Source organism: Salminus brasiliensis, chromosome 20 (genome assembly GCF_030463535.1).
Source record: "Salminus brasiliensis chromosome 20, fSalBra1.hap2, whole genome shotgun sequence".
Lineage (NCBI taxonomy): Eukaryota > Metazoa > Chordata > Actinopteri > Characiformes > Bryconidae > Salminus > Salminus brasiliensis.
Genome location: NC_132897.1, coordinates 19888357 through 19910995, shown reverse-complemented (window position 1 = coordinate 19910995; position 22639 = coordinate 19888357). Strand labels below are relative to the sequence as shown.

General features: G+C 42.2%; 1 protein-coding gene across 2 annotated transcripts in view; it reads right to left on the bottom strand.

Annotated features, from left to right (window-relative positions):
* The window catches only part of LOC140542332 (disabled homolog 2), a 44738-nt gene extending 23907 nt beyond the window's left edge, over positions 1–20831 (bottom strand). The window contains exons 1-2 of one of the 2 annotated variants that reach the window (XM_072665277.1): positions 20583–20831; positions 7312–7513 (exon numbers count right to left, since the gene is read on the bottom strand). In XM_072665277.1, coding sequence (XP_072521378.1) covers positions 7312–7393 — 82 coding nt within the window. In that variant the 5' untranslated portion in view covers positions 7394–7513; positions 20583–20831. The remainder of the gene's footprint in view (positions 1–7311; positions 7514–20582) is intronic. The other variant, XM_072665278.1, reaches the window with a different exon arrangement.
* Between the last annotated feature and the right edge of the window lie 1808 nt (positions 20832–22639).

Sequence of the window (22639 nt, the reverse complement as noted above, 5' to 3'; positions counted from 1 at the left end):
CTCTGCAATTTGCAGTTCCCCACACATAGGTTCTACTTTGGCAGTGGGCCCAGTAGAGATGTGACTTCTGATTAGGACATTTAAGTGTCTGCAAAAAACGAACAGATCATCAGCTTACTGTGGGAAACAAAAGAACAATAAAAAAAGGAACCTGGGCTGAAATCAATGTGGGCTGTTGGCTTACTTTTAGGTGACAGGACTGGTGTGAAGACTCACTAGCACAATAACTTATCAGTTTTATTTTATTTTATCTATATTTTATTAGTATAATCACTTAAACATTGCCAAATCATTGTTTCAGTTGTGAGTATAACAACATATAAGTTGCAAAAAAATCTATTTTCACTGTTCCCGAACTTATCGAACACCTAGAACTGTTAACCTTCTCAGCCATGTCTTTATTGCAGTAAGCTCAGACATAGGCACATTTTACAGCTCTCCTAACAGCCCTTTGGCCCACAACAAACTGTAACAGCACTCAAATACTGACAATATAAGCAGTTAAAGTACTTGAGTACCCATCTACTTCCCTACCATCCAGTGGGACGCCTGCACCCTCATTGTTTCTTCTGAAATCAAGAGTATTAAAGAGTTTATCCTGCTTTTGTTGGGGAAACTGTCTCTACTGTCCAGGTGAAGGCTTTCTACTAGATTCTGGAGCATTCTTGTGAGGATTTGATTGCATTCAGAGACAACAGCATTAGTGAGGTTAGGATCCTGGATGATCACCATACCACCTCATCCCCCAACTCCCCAACTCATCAAAAGTATTGGATGGAGCACCAACATCATTTCAGAGAACACAGTTCCACACACCTTGCATTATGCATGGTGCCAATGTGTTTATAATTATCATTTTTTTTTAAGAATTTCTTGATTTATTTAAAATTTTATTGAAAAAAAAATAAAGAGCTGTTCTTAAGAAGACATTTCTTCTGAAAACCCACTAAAGAATATTAAAGGATATTAGATTATTAATTACTTTGACTTCAATTCATTGTTGATACAACAGTGTGCACAGTGCATCAGGCAGCCAGTCATATATTTATTTTCTTTTATGTATTTCATATATTTCATATAGCTGGTATATATTTCTTTCTTTTATTTTATTTATTTATTTGTAGACAGAAGGACATGGTCTATACACGTCCTGTTCTTCGTCTGATTTACCTCTTTTTCACTCAATTAATACATTTTCTTAATTATGTTCCAATGAAAACATGTATTACTGTTGAAATGTAAAGGTAAACCCCTTTTAAGTCACAGTGTTTACAATAACCAATGCACTGTGCAATTTTACATGAACTAGTTCTCACAGTTCTCAAGAGTACTGTGGCACTATAGCAAAATGCTTAGTAATGGGTTTAGACCTCTAAAGGGTTAAAGCTAAGATCTTCACTCTGATATCCAGCTCTAGCTCTCGCAGCTGGTATGAGGCTTTAAAATAGTGAAACATTAGGGGGCAACTGTGTGACCTCACCACACACGTCATTTACAGCATGACCTATGACCGCTAAGCTGCTTGTGTACAAGCATTTTTTTTTTAGTTTTTTCGGGGGAAGTTTCCCGCTAGGCTGCTGATATGAGGCGTGCTTTGACGTTTGCAAGTGACAGGCACTTACAACACTGGCCACTTACAAATCAGCCCCCAGATTTAAGTGATACCAACTTTCAGGGTAAATGATTTCTTTCAGCAGACTTGTCAGAGGAACACTAGAACATCAATCACAGCCAATATGTCTGGAAAAAAATACTGTGTATAAATGGACAAGGTAGCTAAGAGACAGGAACCTTCACTGGCTTAAAGAAATGGTCAGGACAAGGGACAAATGTATACTATTTTTCATTCCCCATTCCATTAGTTTCTTTAAGGAAATGTAGCTTGCGGCCACCCTTTAGTATTGAGTCCAATGAAGGCCTAAATCAATCAAACTTGGGACGAGGATGGTTTCTACAAGAGGATTTTGCCTACTTGAATATATCCATATACTGTACTGAATATATCCAGTTTTTGCTTGGATATTTGATTCCTGCATCCGCTGCACTGCCATTTTCACTGGTCAAATCTATTGGAACTCAAAGTCCCTTCAGATGCTGAAAGAGCAAATGATGAGGGAGTCAACGCTGCAACTTAACTAAAACCCAGCTGTCTGCAGTAAAGGTGCACAGGGTGCAGATTGGCAAAAACAGGCTACCTGCCAAAGCTAAACACGAACTGACGCAGTAAATGTGACGGGTGGTCCCTTTCCTATATGCAGTGTAACAGGGGGTGGGATACTACAGAACTTCTACAGAACAACTGAGCCATTCATCCAGGTCAGGGTGGAATCTTTAGGGGTAAGGCAGGACTACCCCCTGGACAGGGTGCCAGTCCATCATAGGGTACCACACACACACACACACACACACACACATTCACAGGAATTTAACTATTTCAACTACCATGTGTTTTTGGAATGTGGAAGGAAATTGGAACCAATGGGAAACCTACACAGACAAGGATCGAACCCACAACCCCACCACAGTCCCATCCCCTGGAGCTATGTGGCACACCCACACACACAGAACCTGCTGCACCACCCCTGTCCATACTCTTCCACAAAATAAAATGTCGTTCATTGGACGAGAACATAGGACATTGGATTAGGAGTTGGAGAAATGGGAAAGTTATTCTCTGGGCTCCACAAGTGACACTAGACATTTACACTGAGTCTGGAGCTTCACCAGGGAACGCATCGCGGTGTAAACACCCACAGATGCACTTTATAGCCTGAGTCACCGTAGGCTCCGCAGCGTGGGACTGTGAGAATCGGTCGGGTTATTTTCATGCCTGTGGAAAAAGGTCATAAACAGACGCAGTGGAGAAGGCCTCGCAGTCACAGCTGGAAGGTAGTGTGGAAACAGCAACAGAGCCTTAATGGAATCCATCTCCCGTGTGCTCCTCTGGTATGAGCAAGCCAGGCAAGGCAAACAATACCACTGTGCACCGGGCCTAGCTTAGCAAAATAAATCCAGAGAACTATTGGGTCAAGGAGGCTTGCGGAGTGCCGCATACAGACCTTTAGTGTTCTGTAGGCCATCATGACCTACTTTAGAAGACGCTAAGCAATGTTAACATGTCTTGGAACCGGCGGTCTAATCGCCTCACGGGGCCAAGCTTGCGTGTCAAAGGGGGTTAGCACGTTCATCCATCACATCCACTTTATTAACCATCTTTTACAGGTAGTTGGACCTCAGAAAATCAAGTGTGTGAACCTTGGGACATATAATTGGGACATATTCAAAACATCCTTGTTGTTTTGTCTTTAGTTATACTTTGGCTTTATTTCAGTGTGGAACTATGGAATTATGTGATCTGGCTAAAAACATAACCAGGCAAAACATAATCCGTCTCATTTTGTTTTTTTTTCCACTAAAAAAAGTCCTCTATTCAGCAGACTGAATGGGTTGTCTGTTAAACATTACAACTATGCCCATTCATACGTACTCCAGATGAGGAACATATGAAGTCAAAATCAAAATGTATTTATGCGCCATAAAGCTAGTTAACTAACACAAAAAGCATCTCATGCCTCATGTTTTTGGTACTTTAGGGAAAACTACAGATGGAAATGATATCAAAAGCAGTGTCAAGCATCCCCTACTTACATGAAAATATATTTTCCAAAAATATAAATTCATAAATATAATAAATAAAACGAAAAGACATTCACTGATAGACTAGCTTGCTGTCTCTCGGTCAAATCACATTTAACACTTTCACACTTAACACCAATATAATCTCCAAAGGTCTCAAACTGACCTATAAATGTGTTCTTTCCTGGGGCTGGCTTTACAGAGCATTGGTGAAAATCTTATTTGTAAACATACACTGTTAAAAGTATAAGATCCTTGAGGAACCTTTGGAGGTTCTTCTGTTTGAAACTGTGGCAAAACCTCTTAAGGAACCTTTTTCTTCTGAAAACCTTTTCTAGAAGGTTCCTCAAAGCACCTTAAGAAGTCCCCCCACAGTTTCAAACAGAAGAACCTCTAAAAGTTTCTCAAGGATCTTATACTTTTAACAGTGCACAAGTTGGCGGTAAAGCTAACTCACATCCATGAGCAGTTCATTTTAAGTTCATTTCATTAAAATGGAAAAGATAGAACCATTTTTCTTTTTTATTAAAACTAATTAAACTAAATAAATAAATACATTTGTTTAGTTTTTTTTTCCTTTTGTTTTTGAGGACATAATACCAAGAATATCCCAAACTAGATAATTAATAGATTCAGTTGAATTTTGTCCTGTTTTCCAGCTCACAACTAAAGCTACTGCCAGGGGTTAAACTGGGCCCAAACGCACCGGAGCAGAGCGCCTTTGGTCTGGAAACGAAGCTAATGGAAATATTGATCATTTCTAGTCCAATCTTTGGAAAATCCATTAACCTTTATATGTGATAAACTGCGCTGACAGTTCCACCGGTTTTCACTAAATGCAAGTATTTATTGAAACTGTCCTCCTGTTGCATGAGGTTTTAAACTCGCTAAATAACTTAAAGTAAGTAGTAAATACTCAATTAGAGAAGGCATATCATGGATATTGTCAAAACTCACAAAACACTGACTAAATGCACGTTCAAATTACAATGAACAACTTATACTGTTTCACTGGACGCAGCGCAGCAAATTTTGCATAAAAATCATTACACACTATATGGACAAAAGTATTGGGACATCTACACATTACACCTACAGAAGCTCCTATTACATCCCGTTCTAAATCCATAGACATTAATATGCCAAACCACAAGTTTGGAACTGTTGGAGCAGTTGGAGCAGAGCATTGAGGACTTTAATGCACTATGCACTTACAGTGAGCTCTTTAGAACCACCCATTCTTTCACTAATGTGTGTAAAAGCAGACTGCATGGCTAGGTGCTTGATTTAATACACATGTGGCTAATAAATGTCCTACCTATTCTGCACCCGATACTTAGCCTAATTTACTCAATATATGACAACCAAGTTGAACCAAGTTGAACAACCACAATGACAACCAAGTTGAACTTAATTCAACTGAACTGGAAGTTGGTTTGATAACTTCTGATGTAACCCTGTGAGTCTCGTAATTTGAAAAAAAAAAACTGTATTTATCAAATGAACAAAATCTTCAGTACATTAATAAGTTCCATAGAAATTCACTCAGAATTTGACTCCCCCCAGGGGTTTTACCAGTGCTCAACAAAGCTCGTCTAACCTCAGTAGCTAACAGAGGTTACAAAAGAACCCATTTGTGGGTGGAGCATGGATCTCAATATTATATTAGATTGTGCTACATGGCTTTACAACATGACAGAGTAAACCTCAACCACAATAAGGTCTGTCAGGACCGTATTACTGGCCTTCAGCATGATCTAAACCAAACCATTCAGTCCTGGGAGAAGCTTTTCATCTAAAGAAGTGAAGAGGATAAAAGAGGCGTTCTGAGGCAAAATCCCAAACGGAGAACTAAGTTTTACTTCAGAGGATCAGTTATATGAAGGTCTACTACGGCGTCAGCCTGGCTTTGTTGGCTAGTATGGGGACGTGGACACTGGGCCAGGCTCCCAGTTAGACTCGTCCTCTGGGAACAAGCAGCTCCCTTTAAACCAGTCGCCATCTCTCTAATGACACGCTTACACAATAATGGCTTTTTAAAACCGCAAAGCCAAACTTTAACACAAAGTTCTTGTCCGTGCCGTGGAGAGGGAGGAGGCACGTCACGACATGAAGCCAGAACTCCAGCGAGAAACCCCATAATCCCAGAAGGAAAAAAGAAAAACAGAAAAAGGAGGACAAACAAGAGGGCTGAGATAAACCAGACCTCAGCACATGGCTAGGAGCCTCCCATCCGTGACTGGCAAAGCTGCTTTAGAAAAACAAACGTCCCGAAAGTGCTGTAACCATCTGTGAAAACCCACGTTTTGGTCCATGCGCTCGCTAACCAAACGCCTTGGCATGCCCTTGCACTGTCAAACATGCATTGGAATGTATTTTTGATAGAGGTAGCGTCAGCGCCACGTCACACATACACACCCCACCCCGCCCCCACACATAATGTTCATTCAACTTACATAAGATATTAAATGAACTGTCCATCAGTGCAGGTTGTCACAGTCTGTTCTACTTGCTCTTCATCCTTTTGTTCAGATTTAAAGTGTTGCCTCACTTCCTTAACGATTAAAATACACTGCATCAACATGATTGCTGCCTAAAGTAAGTACAGTGCAAGAACAAATTGGAGTTGATGCATTAGATTTTATTAATGTGGAATTTAACAAATAAGTGCTTCACTTACACTGGAGATCAAAAACAAAACACAGTCCTGCAAAAACACAAAAAAAAACACCACCCGAACCTGACTTTCTTGAGAAATGCCTCTATATGCACAAATACAGAATTCTTCTCACATACTGAGGTTGTTACAATGAGAGGTCGCTTCAAAAGAGGATCAGCTAATCAGGCAAATACAAGACGGATACAGCTGTCAAGGGATCATTTGTCAAATTATGTATGTAGTCAATTTTGTAAAAGTGGAATGTAAACACAACCTCTGCAGCAAACTATTTAACAATAACGTTTTCTGCTAATGATAACACAGTTACTTTATTTCTGATAGAAATAGTGATGATCACAATTACCACACTATTATGATTTACAAGACTTTTTATAACACATTAACTGGGACAGTTGTTAACAGTTATTATTATGTCTGATGCTGTGCTTCTTATCTTCTTATCTAGTCCTTCTGGAAAATTTCTATTGGGCCATTCCTCATGAACTTTTGAGACAATGTGAAGAACCACATTATGTCAAAAAGTGCAAATCAGGAAAAAATTGAGATTCAAGGTATTTGTGTGACAGCGATGTAATTTGTATCTAAATATTATTGTTGTGCATTTACATTTGTTCTGATACTTTCCTATACGAATCTGTAGCTGAAAAAATCTGTAGATTTTTTTGTTCATTTTGACTGGGGCTGAGTGTTGCTCATTAACCGGCCTTTTATTTTGACTGGTCTTTTTTCAAAGGCACTTGTTAATACACCGCCACGGTAATGAAACAGTGGCATGCAAAGAACCATCAATCGCATTTATAATAAATGCAAAACACTGACCATGTAGACCAAGTAGACCTATGTGTTATGTCAAACAATCCTGTTTTTATGCAGCAGAATGGAAAGGATAATAAAGTCATACAAAGTATATATATATATATATGTGTGTTTTTATGTGTGTGTGTGTGTGTGATAGATGTGTAGAGGATAGTGAAAAGGTCCATACTGTCACATACCCTTCTTCTTCTCTTTTTTGGATGGTGTTTTTACGGGCGCCTGCTCGGCCGGAGGCGTGCTGGACTCCACCTCTGCAGACATGCTGGTAGGCCGGCCTCACGTGACGGGGCAATCGAAAGCAGCTCTCTTTCTTTCTTTCCACTCTGGTGTGTGTTCACCACAGGCTGACTCAGAAATGGACCATGTTCAGCTAAGCATGTGCTACAGAAAGAGAGAAAGAGAGAGAGAGAGAAAAAAAAAGAGAGAGAGAGAGACAGACTCAGCATACCAGTGCAGGAGGAGGAACCAAAAACTGTTAAAGTTGTATGACTGGTCCAAACATTATCAGACAGAACAGATGAACATAAGGCCAAAACACCCCAAGAAATCCTTAGAATCAGGTGCAGCACATCAGCTGCAGATGATTAGAACATGGTTGGAGAGGATTTTGGAGGAGTCCGTCTTATTTAGACCTCAGACCTTTAGTTTGGTTTGCTTTTCTGAATGTTAAAGTGAATGGATCACCATGGCCAGATCCGAAGAGCTCTCTGAGGCCTTCAGAAAGAAGGGCGTGGATGCAGATGAGTCTGGGACAGAATCTCTAAAATGATCTTTAAGCAACTACCACTTGCTTCAACAATCAGAAGCAATTCAAACTAAATGAAAAAAAAATGACAGTCTTATTAAATAATGATAAAAAAAAATCACCACCTAATAATACATAATACATCACCTTGGAATATCGTGATATTTCGCAATATATGCATAAAATGCACGAAAGCTAAATAGAAGAGACACAAACAATGCTACAATTCTGGAATCCAGGCACCGAAACATGTGGGAGCTCATTGTTTGGTGAAGTCATGCTCTGTAAACAGGTGGGAAAATAACACAAGCCCAGTTGTGAATTGAGGGGCACACTACGTTTGATGAAAAGGAAAAGCAAACCTGAACCGGCCTCCTAAATGTGCCTGAAAACAGTCGAAAACACAGTCCAAGACAACTGACATGGCTCTGTGATCTGACATATGAGGTTTCATCCTCTAAAAGATGTGATTTTAGCCTCAGTTAGCTTAATGACCCTGACTACACATCCTTGCCCATGGACCATTGGTTCTTTAGTGATTTGGACAGATTGCTGTCGAGTCTAATTGTTTTTAACTTGAGCAGATAAGCGCTTGAGTCATTCCCATTTTGGCCGTTTTCCTGAATGGTTTGCCACTCATTTCGATGAAAAGGGGTGTGTTCCAGCGGGAACGTGACGCCAAGGCACACCCGCTATTGAACCGCTACCCCTGTATCATTAGGTACCATATCGCAGTGTTCTTGCCAGTACACAGCCATAATTTTGACACCAATACAATCTTCAAATATCAGATTATCAGAAATGTCAGAAATGACATTAAGAAATCCAAATGAAATCTCAACAGGGTCAGTCGGTACAGTTTTTTGGCCTTTTAATGTTACATAAGCCAAACTATGCAGAAGAAGCTTTTCATCTGGCATTCTGTAAGCTGTGTGGTAACCTTCACATTTTCCTAACGACAACTAGCTTTCCAGCATCACCCACTGCATCAGGCTTCAGCAAAAGAGCAGATAATAAAAAAAAAGTGTCCATGCGAAAACAAAAGTTAAATGAACATCCTGCACTTTCTCCTAAAACGACAGCCTGCCCAGTTGAGCTATAAATACCCCCTTTCATTGCTTATTACGCTCCACCTAACCGCCTGCTTATCTCGAAAAAATACTTCCTCAACTCCTAACAAGGCCATTTTTAATGAGAACGCACCTCAGCACTGCTGAATTCTCTGAACTATGACTAACTCTGGCACAGTGGTGTTCTTTCTAACACGTTATAAACTGAAGTAAAGCTTGAGTTTCTGTTCGCTGTTCTCAAGGCACTGATTTACTTTGCTGCATCACCCCATCTTCACACCTCCTTGACAAGTCAATGAGTTAAATGAATACAAAAGTTAGAAAGGAATGACATTTACACATACATTATATGTCCAAATGTTTGTGGACACCCCCTCAAATGAGCGCAGTTAGCCCAGAGGGGTTATAAAGCCCCCCCCCAGCATTGAGCTGTGGAGTTGTGGTTCGCTGGAATGATGGCTGGTGCTCTATTCAATACTTTTGGGATGAGATGTGGAGTTGGGGATGAGGTAGGGAGGTGATCATCCAACATCCTGACCTCACTTAAGCTCTTGTCACTGAATAAAATGAAATCTTCGGGACAGTAGAGACGGTTACTCCAACAAAAGCAGGATAAACTCTTTTTTTAATATCCTCGATTTCATAAGAAACAATGAATGAGCGGGTGTCCCAATATTTTTGTCCACATAGTGTATTTTCAGGCTTGATACAGTGACTAATTCTAAGGTCAAGATTGTTTTGTCAAGACTGAATTCTCAATTCTCAATATATTTTAGATTCTTGATATTTTCCATGTGGAAAAAATATGTACAGTGCTCTGATCATGGAGACCAATAATGGTTCTCAATACCTGCTGATAGATGCACCATCTTACATCCAAATAAGCCCCCAAAAGTCTCTCCTAGCTTGGCAACTAGCTTTGGCATGCCGGCTGTCCCGCAGCAACAATATGGCAGCAAGAAGCTGGAGCTCCCCCTACATTTGAGATCCATGTAGCTTCACACTTCTTCCGATTCCCGGCCAGGCTATTTTTCCATGTTTGTTTTCAATCTAGGAAACTGGCGCAACTCAGAGCAGGACCCTCACACAAATATTTGGAACAGCCTCCCCCATGTCCACTTACTCAAGAGCAGGAAATGAAGGTGAAGTCTATAAATATGTTCACCTTTAACATTCTCTGCTGCTTATAGTCAAAACAAAATCTGACTAATCAAGTTCATTCATCACTGAGGGTGGAAATATTGAGGCCTGGTGAAGGATGGGTAATGTGTAACAAGATGAAATACATTACAGTACGGTTTATCAGTAAGTTAGGGGTATCGCCAGTGCTTCCACAACACTGAACAATAAACATTTGTAATAACACATAGATAATATGTCAGGCCATAATGCTATTAGGTTAAAAACACCTAGATTTTCAACCTATAAAATGTAGTATCTAACACCATACAATACTATGGTAAATATATATATTATTGCTGTCAAGAAAACGACAATGAAATGGAAAACCCTCTTAACTTTCAATAGAAGTCAAAGTAAAATATTTTGTCCAAGTCATTTTGGAGCATTTCTATTGGTCAGCAGATGTATTTTTGACACAATGTAAATAACAACTGCCAGATTTAAGGTCTAAATAGAAACGTGTACATAAAGTTTTACATCAGTCCAAAAAAGGGTTCTTTGAGTTGTTTTCGTTCTATATAGAACCACTGCCTTTAGTGTAGTAAAATACATTAAGAACGTGGTCAACATCTACATCTACTACATCAACTACACCCTAAAATCTCCCTACTGGTCTCCTGTTAGGCTTACTTACATACTTACATACATTCTTAGCATTCTACACAGTGTAATTACTGAGCATGCAACGCAACAGCAATTAGACGTGAATAATGTGTCTAGATCATTAGAACGATAACTTCACGTTTGTTGTACTGTTAGCTTTCCATTACATGCAGATATGTACAGATACAACATTCATACAATCCACAGAAATGCGCTAAAAACTTAATGAACCAGTCTGAATCAGGTAACAGACCAAAGCTTGATAATAATAATAATGAGAGAAATATTAGGTAGACTTACCTACATTGTTTAATAGTTAGCTCTCAACCCTCTAAGCTTTTTAATACTCTGTGTCTTAATGCGAAAAGGTCTTGAAACACTGTGTTACATTTTAGCCACACTGTACCTTTAGCCTAGTGTGTCCCACTATGAGTTACGAGTTGTTTCCTCAGCGACTTAAGAAGCAGGATTTTCAAATCCTCATCTTTATTTCAAAAGCACACAAGGTTAGTTACAGGCACAGAGTACACTATAAAGGCCCACAGTATTGTCTAAAAAAGCTTTTTTTAGGGGTCAGTTAAATCCACCATGAGGTCATGCATGCTGTCCACCCAAACATTAGACTGAATTTCCCATAACAGCGGAGGCCGTCTTTTCTTATCTCACAGCATGTTTGCGCTCCCGGTCTATAAACGGCTTTCCCACAGCTTCAGGCGGGCTAGCGCGTTTTACCCTGTCACTTGACATTAATGCTTCCTCTGTAATCACCTCCACCTCACAGACCAGCGGCCGATCCCTGACCCCAACTTTCAGCTGGTGATGTATGGAAATAGAACTGCGAGGCCATTAGTGGTAGAAGATTCTATTATAAGGCAGGAAGAAGAACAGCTGAGGTGGCCCTGTTGGGCACGGACTGAGGATTTAGCTGGGGATGACCTCGTCCCATCTCAGACGTTGATATGCGCCACTGTCCTCAAATTAAAACATAAACACACAGTCAAAGTTCTGCATCTCTGTTGACATGATGTCTATTCAGAGTGGTAGGATGTGAAATGCTAAATTCTAGAGAAACACATACTGTCAATTATTTACTATCCAAACCTACCAGTAAACTCACATGTGTACAAACATGTGGACAAAAATATTAGGACACCTGAACCTCATCATCCCTAACTCCACAACTCATCCAAAAAGTTTTTGATGGAGCACCAACCATCATTCCAGAGAACACAGTTCCACTGCTCCACAGCACAATGCTGGGGGGCTTTATACCCCACTAGCCCACACCTGACATTAGTCACAGTGCCAATAGGCTCATGTTTATCTGCTCCACAGAGTCCTATTCTGTTTACAGAACTTTTCAGAATGTCTCAGGCATCAGGAGGCATATACATAACTATCATCATGAAATGGCTTTCTGTGGTGTATCTGCTTGAGGTATTAAAACACGTCTGCTTACTATCAACACCACTGTGACCAATTCTGACTGTAAGTTGCTCAATGTCTGCCATGTGGACAATAAGAATAGGCTAACCAACTTCATGCTAGGGCAACATCTAATATGACATTCTGAACTCAAGACACTAAAATAACCAAAAAAGACATTCAAAAATGAATCACTGGCACAAGGCAGTATGGGTCCATGGATTCACAATGTTCGGACCCCTCACATTCTGACCCTACCATCTGCTAAACCGAGATTATGCAGACCAGGCTACGTTTTTCCAGTCTTTAAATGTCCAGTTTTGGTGAGCATGTGCCCACTGCTGACTCAGCCTTCAGATCCTGGCTAACAGAAGTGAAACCAGACATTGTCTTCTGCTGTTGTGGCCCCTCCACCTCAAGGTTTGATGTGTTGTGCGTTCTGAGATGTTTTTCTGCCCACCTCAATTGTACAGATCGGATATCCTAGCTGCTGTAGTTTTTCAACGACTTTGCATTATAGCATGCAGAGTAAACTAGAGACTGCTGTGCTTAAAATCCCAGGAAATCAACCAGTCTAGAAATCCTCAAACCAGCCCCTCTGGCACCAACAATCATGCTAAGCTCAGAATGAGTGAGATCACATGTTTTTCCCTCATTCTGATGGTTGATGTGAACATTCCCTAAAGCTGCTGACGGTTATCTGCATGATTTTACACATTAAACACTGCCGCCACGCGATTGGCTGATCAGATAACCGCATGAAGGAGTAGGTGTGCGTTTTCCTTAAGTAGTAACTCTCTGGTGATGTTATCCACAAAAATACCAATTGAGATTCAGATGAGGAGATCAGCTTAGATCAGGATTCGAGGCATTTCCCCAAAATAGAACTAGCCCAAAATAAAACCGTTTAAAAAAGATCAACAGCTGATGGCCTCTGTGAGAACGAACCGTCCGAGGAGTCAACATCTACTCTCTGAGCTCAACAAAAAGAAGGAAAATGGAAGAGAGGATGAAAGAAATCAAAAGAATGCAGCATGCTGGCAGGCAGGGAAGCCAGCTGTGGAATATTTATGCTCCTCCGTCTGATTCGTTCTTCTCCGTATTCTAAGCAGGAGTCCTGAGGGGGAATCTATCTGTCTGATAGCGCTGATCCTCTAAAGCTGTCAACAAAGGAGAGCGGAGGAAAAAAAAAGTGATGCGCTTCTGGTAAAACTCCCACTGTCAGTGTGCACACCTAAATAATGCCTGAGAGCCGGTACCAGGCTGCGTTGAGAATGGAAAAGCACAGACTAGCACAACGATGCCAGTGCAACATATGGTTTATGGAATTTATCTTTACTCTTTTGAAGCAGAAAACCCTGAAAGAGATAAGAATGTAAATCAATGATGCTGTCTCTGAAGGTTACAGGCTGCAGAGGATTTGTGCATTAAAGCAGTTGGTGTAGCTTGCTGTCACACAGGCCAATCGGCAAGGGTTTTAATGTGAAATGAAAGCCAGGACGTCCATACCAGTCTATGGACACCACTTCTAATGAAGGAATTCAGCTACTGGAAGTTGCACCCATTGCTGACACGGATTTTGCTAAAACATGCACACAGCTCTGTCTGGTGCCTGTAGAGAAAAGATGCTGCCAATAGAATAGGACTCTCTGGAGCAGATAAACATGAGCCTATTGGCTCCGTCCTGATGCCAGGTGTGGGCTAGAGGGCAATTGACCCTCCCAGCATTTTTTGTAACTCTACAGAGGAAGTTTGCAGAGAAAAGGCATGACTATAATTATCATTTTTACTATAAATTATTTTCAATGGCTTCCTTTTCATCTTTTTCTTTGAAAGGCTCTGGATAATATGCAGAGGATGATGACAGCATATGAAAAGTCAGATCTACTACAGATATTTTATGAAAATTTAAACATCTGAGTCTCATCACAAAACTGAGTCTCCAGTCACCGCCATTCACAAACGTTATACTATTTTTAATAAAAAACTACCACCCATTCAATTACGTGCTGTTGTCCATGCCACTGTCTCAAGTCATTTTGTAGGCTTCTCAGTTTATACTGTCCATATCATGACTCCACAATGACAGGCAGCAGTTTTCCGGGCCTCTAATGTTTTTCCTCTTCTCGAAGACATGCCTCAAGCTAGCCTGTACATTCCTCAGCTTCAGCTCTTTAGAGTACAAGACATCCTGTACCTTTAAAACATCTCCCCCAGCCCAAGCACAGATGACTTCAAAACTTCCTGGCCAAAGCTAAGCCCAAAAACCAACATCAATATTTACGCTTCGTTTCTGCCCTGAGAAGACCTCCAGCTCTTCGTTTTCTCTCTCTCTTTTCCCCCCTTGCTGACTCTCCAGCCAGGGTCCAGTGCCAGATAGGAGAGCGAGCGAGCGAGGGGGGCCGGGCCAGGAGCCGCAAACTCTGCGAATACCTCCGGAGAGCGAGAACAATGAGTGTACAGTAAACACCATCTTTCCTCTTCCCTGGCTCTACCGCTGTTTCTTGACACAGGCCAACGGAGCTCTTTAAATACTCACATCAAAACACGGCAGGAGGCCAAAACGCAATCCACCTCAGCACCATGCCAGGAATGTCTGGCCTTTGAGGACAACTTTTGGTACAAAACGTATCTCCGGGGGTGAGGACTTAATAGTCAACAGGGCAAAGGTACAACGGGTACACATTTCCAAAAGGTTACGAAGACGTGTGAGGCCTTATCTGTTCGATTCTACAAAGACTGTATCTTGACTAGGCTGCTGCTCAATCGATAGTTCAGCAAGTTCTGCCCTTACCACTACATTCAACTTCTCATCCAGTGTCCAAATGTTTTATGGACACCCCTTCTAATGAATGCATTCGGCTACTTAAGAACATTGCACCCATTGCTGACAGAGATGTGCAAACGAACACACACATACACACAAAGCTTGTCTAGTCCCTGTTGAGAAGTACTGCCAGTAGAATAGGACTCTCCAAAGCAGATAAACATGAACCTGCTGGCACTATGCCTAATACCAGGCACGGGCTAGAGGGGTACAAAGCCTCCAGCATTGAGGTGTGGAGCAGTGGAACTGTGTTCCCTGGAATGATGGTTGGTGCTAAATCAAATATTTTTGGGATGCTTGATTTTTGGGGAGTTGAATGAATAAAGAATGAGGTGGTTTGGTGACCATCCGATATCCTGACCTCAATAACGCTCTTGTTGCTGAATGCAATCAAATGCAGCGCCAAAATCCAGTAGAAAGCCCTTTCCTGGACAGTTCCTGGAGACGGTTACTCCAACAAAGGCAGGATATGCTCTTTTTTAATACCCTTGATTTCGAAAGAAACCATGGATGAGCAGGTGTCCCAATACTTTTGTCTATATAGTCTTAAAATACAGCAGCTATATAACACCACAGGGGTCCATTACTGAGTGATAGACTATATACACAACCCTTTTCACAGAGATTGTGTGCCTGTAGCTAAATTTCATAACTACCCAATTCAAATGGATAGTGCGATTCCTGGACCTGTAACGAAGAGCTAAATTTAGGTCTGGCCATTCAGCAGCATGTTGAAATAGTTCTTATTAGGGTAAGGTGCAAGTATGTGAAGTTGGTGACTGGCCAGAACTCCCAGTTTATTTCCAGTCAGTGATTAGTCATTTTCCCCCGACGCAGTGAAAACTACAGGCTTTAATTAGAAAATAAAGCAAAGCGACTGCCGCAGATGCAGTCCACCTTCTTGGTGGTTGCCATGACACCCACATGCCACTGAGACAGGTATTGGCCAACATCTATAGGCTGCCTCTGCACAGCAAACACACAATCCACCATCAGAGACACATGATCAAACAAAAAGAGGCAAGGCACTGAGGGTTAGGCCTAATCCTTACAGGATCCAAAACCAGGCGTACATGTATATAAAAACTGCAAGGCAAATAAGGCATCGATATAGCATGTGTTTAGAAAGGGCACTGATATGATACTTGTTTACTAGGCTCTCTCTCTCTCTCTCTCTCTCTCTATATATATATAAATCACTATATATCACTACTGATTAAACTACTGATGCATGTTGGGGGCCTGGCGGGTCAGTCTCACTGAGGCCTATGGGCAAACTGGGACACCTGAAATCTTTATTAGGCCTCTCACAAAGAAAGTGACTTTATTGCATTGTTGTTATGAAATAAGTCACTACAGTGTTTCACACACACAATGTGGAGTGATCTGTTGGGAAATGTGTGAGCTAGACTGTTTCCAAGACTCCAAATAAAAGCACACACATTAGGCCTTATTACTGATATCGGTTATAAGTGATGCAATTTTCACGAAAAGCCAAGGTAAAAGGTTTGGCCCTTCAGACAAAATACAGCATAACTACCCATCATAAACACCATGTGAACATATCTTACAATTACAGTAAAGTCTGAAGAGACTTGACATAATTCCTGCAAAACTGGTAATAAGCACAATTTTAGCATGCGTCCAAAACAGCTGTTTAATGTAATTACCATAAATTGACCTTGTTTTCACTCACACCAACATTAAGTTAATCCTTTCTCATGGGAAATGTTTAGGGAACAATAAACCTTTCCACAGCACGTAGATGCTTCAGGTTATGGAGCCATGAACATTGTGTGAGTGCAATAAGTCCTTAAGCCACCATCATGTGTGGTCTTAGGTGTAATAGGTGTTAGGGGGGTGTTAAAACATCTGTTGTAAAAACCTTAAATCTGTCAATGCCCAGATTTGTCTTACAGTTGTCTTACATTTGTCTTACACTGTTTTCCAAATGAAGTACCGTCATTTAGAGTCCTGCAGTGATTCTGTGCTATTGTTTTGGGAAAGTCACTTCGAACACAGTCCCACCAATCGGGATCAAGTCAAGTCAAGTCCCGGGCCCAACCGATATGCCCAACCAATGTAACCTACATCTGCTACCTTGTTTCTTTACTGCTGTATAAAAGACCTTCATTCTTGTTGGATGCCCTGTGTTTTTTCTCATTCGTAGCACAGTTTTGATTGGTAAATATATATGATACATGACTTGTGCTGCTCTTCATGTGTTTTCAAAATAATACTCTATGAATTATGGGTTTGGTTAGATTAATTACATATCAAGTACATGCCACACTATCAATGAGGAATCGACTTATTATCAGTGAAAAGCAAAAAAATAAAAGCAGAAATAGCGGCCACTCAAAATACTGCAGCAAGCCTAAAAATATAGGAGAATGTCTGAGATTTTATCTTAATAATATATTTCATGGATGAGATTTCACAACATTTTAAAATTACAATTTCAAAATAAAAAAAAAATTTAATCATTATATATTTGTCATGCATTACTGGTGTTGTTACCAGTATTTCTAGTAGTAAATTTCCCAATTTCATAATTTTATCCCTTAAACTGATGCCTTACACGTATTCCTCAGTTATTAATCTTAAGCTTGATGAGTCCTTGGAGTTTAAGGGGTTAAGGTCAAACTGCCTAATGGGTCAGCAGCATGAGGACCTGCTGAACATCATTACCAGAGCCAGGAGGGAGAATGGGCCTTGACAAATGACTACAATTTGCACTGATACAAAGATCTGCGCTAACTCCATATGTCTGAATTACCACCATGTGGGCTCAGAGTTCATTCTCTGTGGAGTAATGACACTCTGTCAAGGTGGGGCACCAGGTAACTTCGAGGAAATCTCCAAGATTGGCAGTCAGTATTCCTTCAATTGGCCAGGCCTGCCAGTGGAAACCCCTCATGGGTGGTTTGGTGTCATTGGAGGTCAAGTGTCATCCTTCATTCCAGCTTTAAAGTGAAAAAAACAAATGGTTCCACATCTGGTCTGGACTTTCTTTTCTTTTCTTTTTTTTGTGTGTGACTGAGGAGCAACGTGGAGCTTTAAGTGACTGTCCAGATTTCATCCTTTTTTTTTTTCTTCACGAGAGGGGGGAAAGTGGGACACAAACAAACACCCGGTGCAAAGGTCATTTACCTCAGCATGTGACCACCGCAGTAAAATACCACTCTCCACGTAAAAGAGCTGCCATGACTCCTCTAGTGACCTGTATATGTCGGCGGTGAAACACAATAGCCGGCCCTTTCACGGACAGATAAAGGCAAGAAAGGAGAAGTCGGCTGAGGAGACGTTTGTGAAGATCCATATTCTTAATGGAGACCTTCACTCTCTTTTCTCTTTGTTCTGGCTGAACTCTCGTTTTCATCCTTTATAGAGAGAAAGGGAGGGCTGGAGAGAGGGTGGGAGACAGCCTAGGAGAAGAAGCGGTTCTGAGCAGCCAGAAGTGAAGGAATGACTCAAGGAGGGAAATGAAGTCGAGGGCCAACATCTGCTTCCAATAAAACGGCACACATTGTACCAGCGGAGAAGAAAAGTGTCCCAATCTTGTGAGTCATTTCTCTAAAACGTGAACACGCTTCTTAAAAACACGGCTTACTGTCTTCAAAATCCTCAACTAGGATTTCTGCCTGTTTGAGGGTGGGCTCAGGCACCTCCAGATAGGTTAAATCTTCCTCTTTACCGTCATGGCCGTCATTTCGGAAGCCACAGAAAGGAAAACGAACCATTTGCTTTCGACGGTTCTGGCAATGTTTAGATTACGGGACTTCAAGCTGTTTGAAAGTCGACTCCCTTCGAAAGGCTCACAAGTTCCACAGACCGTGTCTGCGCCTGGCTTACGAAAGGAAGTGGGGCGAGTTTACAGTGGCATTTCCTCCCTTAGACGTTACATGAAGGCTGGTGAGGTAGTGGGGAAAGGGAGAAAATGCTATAATTATGGTTATTTCTAGGCCATGCAGTCAAACTCCCCGGCATTTCTTTTCTCACTCCTCCTACTCTCTCTTCTTCTCATCTCTCATTACTCCATTCTCTTTCTTTCTCTATTCCCCCCCCCCCCCACACACACACACATCCTGGGCCGTCTTAATGACCCAGCTCTATAAAGACACACGCATTCCTCCAGACTGAGATCATACCTGGATTCAAGAGGCAAGTGTTTGTACACATGTTTCCCTGAAAGGAACATCGCCGTCAGAATGCAGCGCCCTGGGTTTGCAGATAAGATAAGCAGTGCATAAGACTTCAGTTCTTAACACCTTTGGACAGCCAAAGGACTTGTCAAAAGTCAGAAGTATGGGCTTTTATGTGGTCCAACTCATTACAAAAATAGGCCTCGTCAAATAGGCTCATTACATTACACAGATACGCGGATGCAGAGTTAGGAGTCCTGCCCTAGGACGCTTACAGTAGGCAGTGTAGTAGGATTGCCCGGCCAGGGAATCGAACCCCAGACCGCCACAAGGAAAGGTGCTGATGTTACCCACACATGCAGGGCAGGGCTGTATTGTGACTGGCATGTTAGCTTGTGGCTGTTGTGTTAGGTCAAATATTGTACTTTTCTTACATGAAATGCTCCGTTTTACACTACTATATGTATGTAAATATTCTATTATTAATATACGGCACAGTTTAGCCATTGTTTCTTTTTGCTGTAGTGAAAATGTATTAAATTGTGCTACCATATGGAACCGAATTATAGGTTTTGTGCCCCAGTACACCCCACTACAGCATCTATTTACATAAATAGATGAGAAAACGTATTTTTAAAAATGTTTAAAATATATATTAAATTATAAAATCAAGACAGAACCATACCCATATCTAATTCTAGGATTTATGAATCACTACAGAATTGATGTGTATTTTATGTATCTCTATTTTTCACCCCCCTATGCTGAAACTCGCGTTCCTGGGTCTGAGCACAGCCCCGTCTTCAGCTGATGGAACACAGCCCACACGACCAGGATCGCCGACCGCGGTCACTTCGGTCCAACAAAATGGCTCGTCTCGGTTCTCGATGTCCTCAAATTGTCCCACCGTGAACATACAGAAGATGTCAAAAAAAAAAAAAAAAAAAAAAAAAAAAAAACAGGCCACGGCACCACGTTCGCGTCGGCATGAAAGCGTGCGCCATGTAAATAAGCCCCCCAGAGGAACTGCGAGGAGGGGGCAGGGGTGGATGAGCTATCAGCAGCCGTCACACTCAGGTTAATTCACCAGTAGACTAAAAAAAAAAAAAAAAAAAAAAAAAAGGACAACAGGTTGCATCTGTTAAAAGCTACGATTAACGCCGTAGAGGGCTGGAGGGATGCCACGGCCGGCCATGCAGGGTAGGTAGGTAGGTACCAGCTCCCGTTATACGAGGAAAGCGCTCCGATAACTGAAATAACGGATTTCGAACTGACGGCCGTTAAAGCCTGACTGATCAGCCTCTACCCTGAAACGCAGCGCGGCTAAACGTCTAGATAACGTTTGCTGGCCATTGTCCTCGCTCGTCAAACCAGCATGAAAATCGTCCAGACGTTTTCGTGTCTTGTCAAGGAGACAGCTAGACAGAAATATGCTCAAAACAACGGCACTCACCCATATCAAGTCAACCAGCGGCACTTTCCCCAAGCATAGCCTTCTTCTTTCTTTCGTATTTGCTTTCTCTCCTGCAGCGATGGAGCAGCTAGAGCCGATGACAGGCTGGGCTAGTCGACTGGTTTTCTCGTACAGTCCCCACTGGCTCCTCATAAGACGCTGGCAGCTCTGGGCTGCTCTGGAATGCGCCGTGATGTTACTGCAGCCTGAGAGTCGGTAACTCCCCCACAAAACTGCTGCCTGCCCGCCTTCAGCACGGGCTTTAACCCTCTGTGGACCAGACTGCACATACGCGCCGTGTCCGCATTGGCCGCTGTGGTCGGCTGTGCACGGGAGCCGAATGCGCTGCTAGCGGCGTAGGTAGCAAAGCATGCAGGTAAACAAACAAACGAGTTTACATATAAACTTCTGAATTATTGATAAATACAACACGGTGTCTGTATGGTCCAGTACAGAAGTGCTAGACACGTTTAAGATGTTGATATGCTAATTCTTTGATTGACATTTTTATGAGAGAATTAAGCATTGTAAGTTTTTACAGAATTTAAAACACGACTCGCATCCCCAAGATCCCCAGGCTAATACACTAGCATCCCCAAGATCCCCAGGCTAATACACTAGCATCCCCAAGATCCCCAGGCTAATACACTAGCATCCCCAAGATCCCCAGGCTAATACACTAGCATCCCCAAGATCCCCAGGCTAACACACTATCATCCCCAAGATCCTCAGTCTAACACACTAGCATCCCCAAGATCCTCAGGCTAACACACTAGCATCCCCAAGATCCTCAGGCTAATACACTAGCATCCCCAAGATCCCCAGGCTAATACACTAGCATCCCCAAGATCCTCAGTCTAATACACTAGCATCCCCAAGATCCCCAGGCTAAATCACTAGCATCCCCAAGATCCTCAGGCTAACACACTAGCATCCCCAAGATCCTCAGGCTAACACACTAGCATCCCCAAGATCCTCAGGCTAATACACTAGCATCGCCAAGATCCCCAGGCTAATACACTAGCATCCCCAAGATCCTCAGGCTAATACACTAGCATCCCCAAGATCCCCAGGCTAATACACTAGCATCCCCAAGATCCCCAGGCTAATACACTAGCATCCCCAAGATCCCCAGGCTAATACACTAGCATCCCCAAGATCCTCAGGCTAATACACTAGCATCCCCAAGATCCCCAGGCTAATACACTAGCATCCCCAAGATCCTCAGGCTAATACACTAGCATCCCCAAGATCCTCAGGCTAATACACTAGCATCCCCAAGATCCCCAGGCTAATACACTAGCATCCCCAAGATCCCCAGGCTAATACACTAGCATCTGCATGATCCCCAGGCTAATACACTAGCATCTGCAAGATTCCCAGGCTAACACACTAGCATCTGCATGATCCCCAGGCTAATACACTAGCATCTGCAAGATCCCCAGGCTAATACACTAGCATCTGCAAGATCCCCAGGCTAATACACTAGCATCCCCAAGATCCCCAGGCTAATACACTAGCATCTGCATGATCCCCAGGCTAATACACTAGCATCTGCAAGATTCCCAGGCTAACACACTAGCATCCCCAAGATCCCCAGGCTAATACACTAGCATCCCCAAGATCCCCAGGCTAATACACTAGCATCCCCAAGATCCCCAGGCTAATACACTAGCATCTGCAAGATCCCCAGGCTAATACACTAGCATCTGCAAGATTCCCAGGCTAATACACTAGCATCCCCAAGATCCCCAGGCTAACACACTAGCATCCCAAAGATCCTCAGGCTAACACACTAGCATCCCCAAGATCCTCAGGCTAACACACTAGCATCCCCAAGATCCCCAGGCTAACACACTAGCATCCCCAAGATCCTCAGGCTAATACACTAGCATCCCCAAGATCCTCAGGCTAATACACTAGCATCCCCAAGATTCCCAGGCTAATACACTAGCATCTGCAAGATTCCCAGGCTAACACACTAGCATCCCCAAGATCCCCAGGCTAACACACTAGCATCCCCAAGATCCTCAGGCTAACACACTAGCATCCCCAAG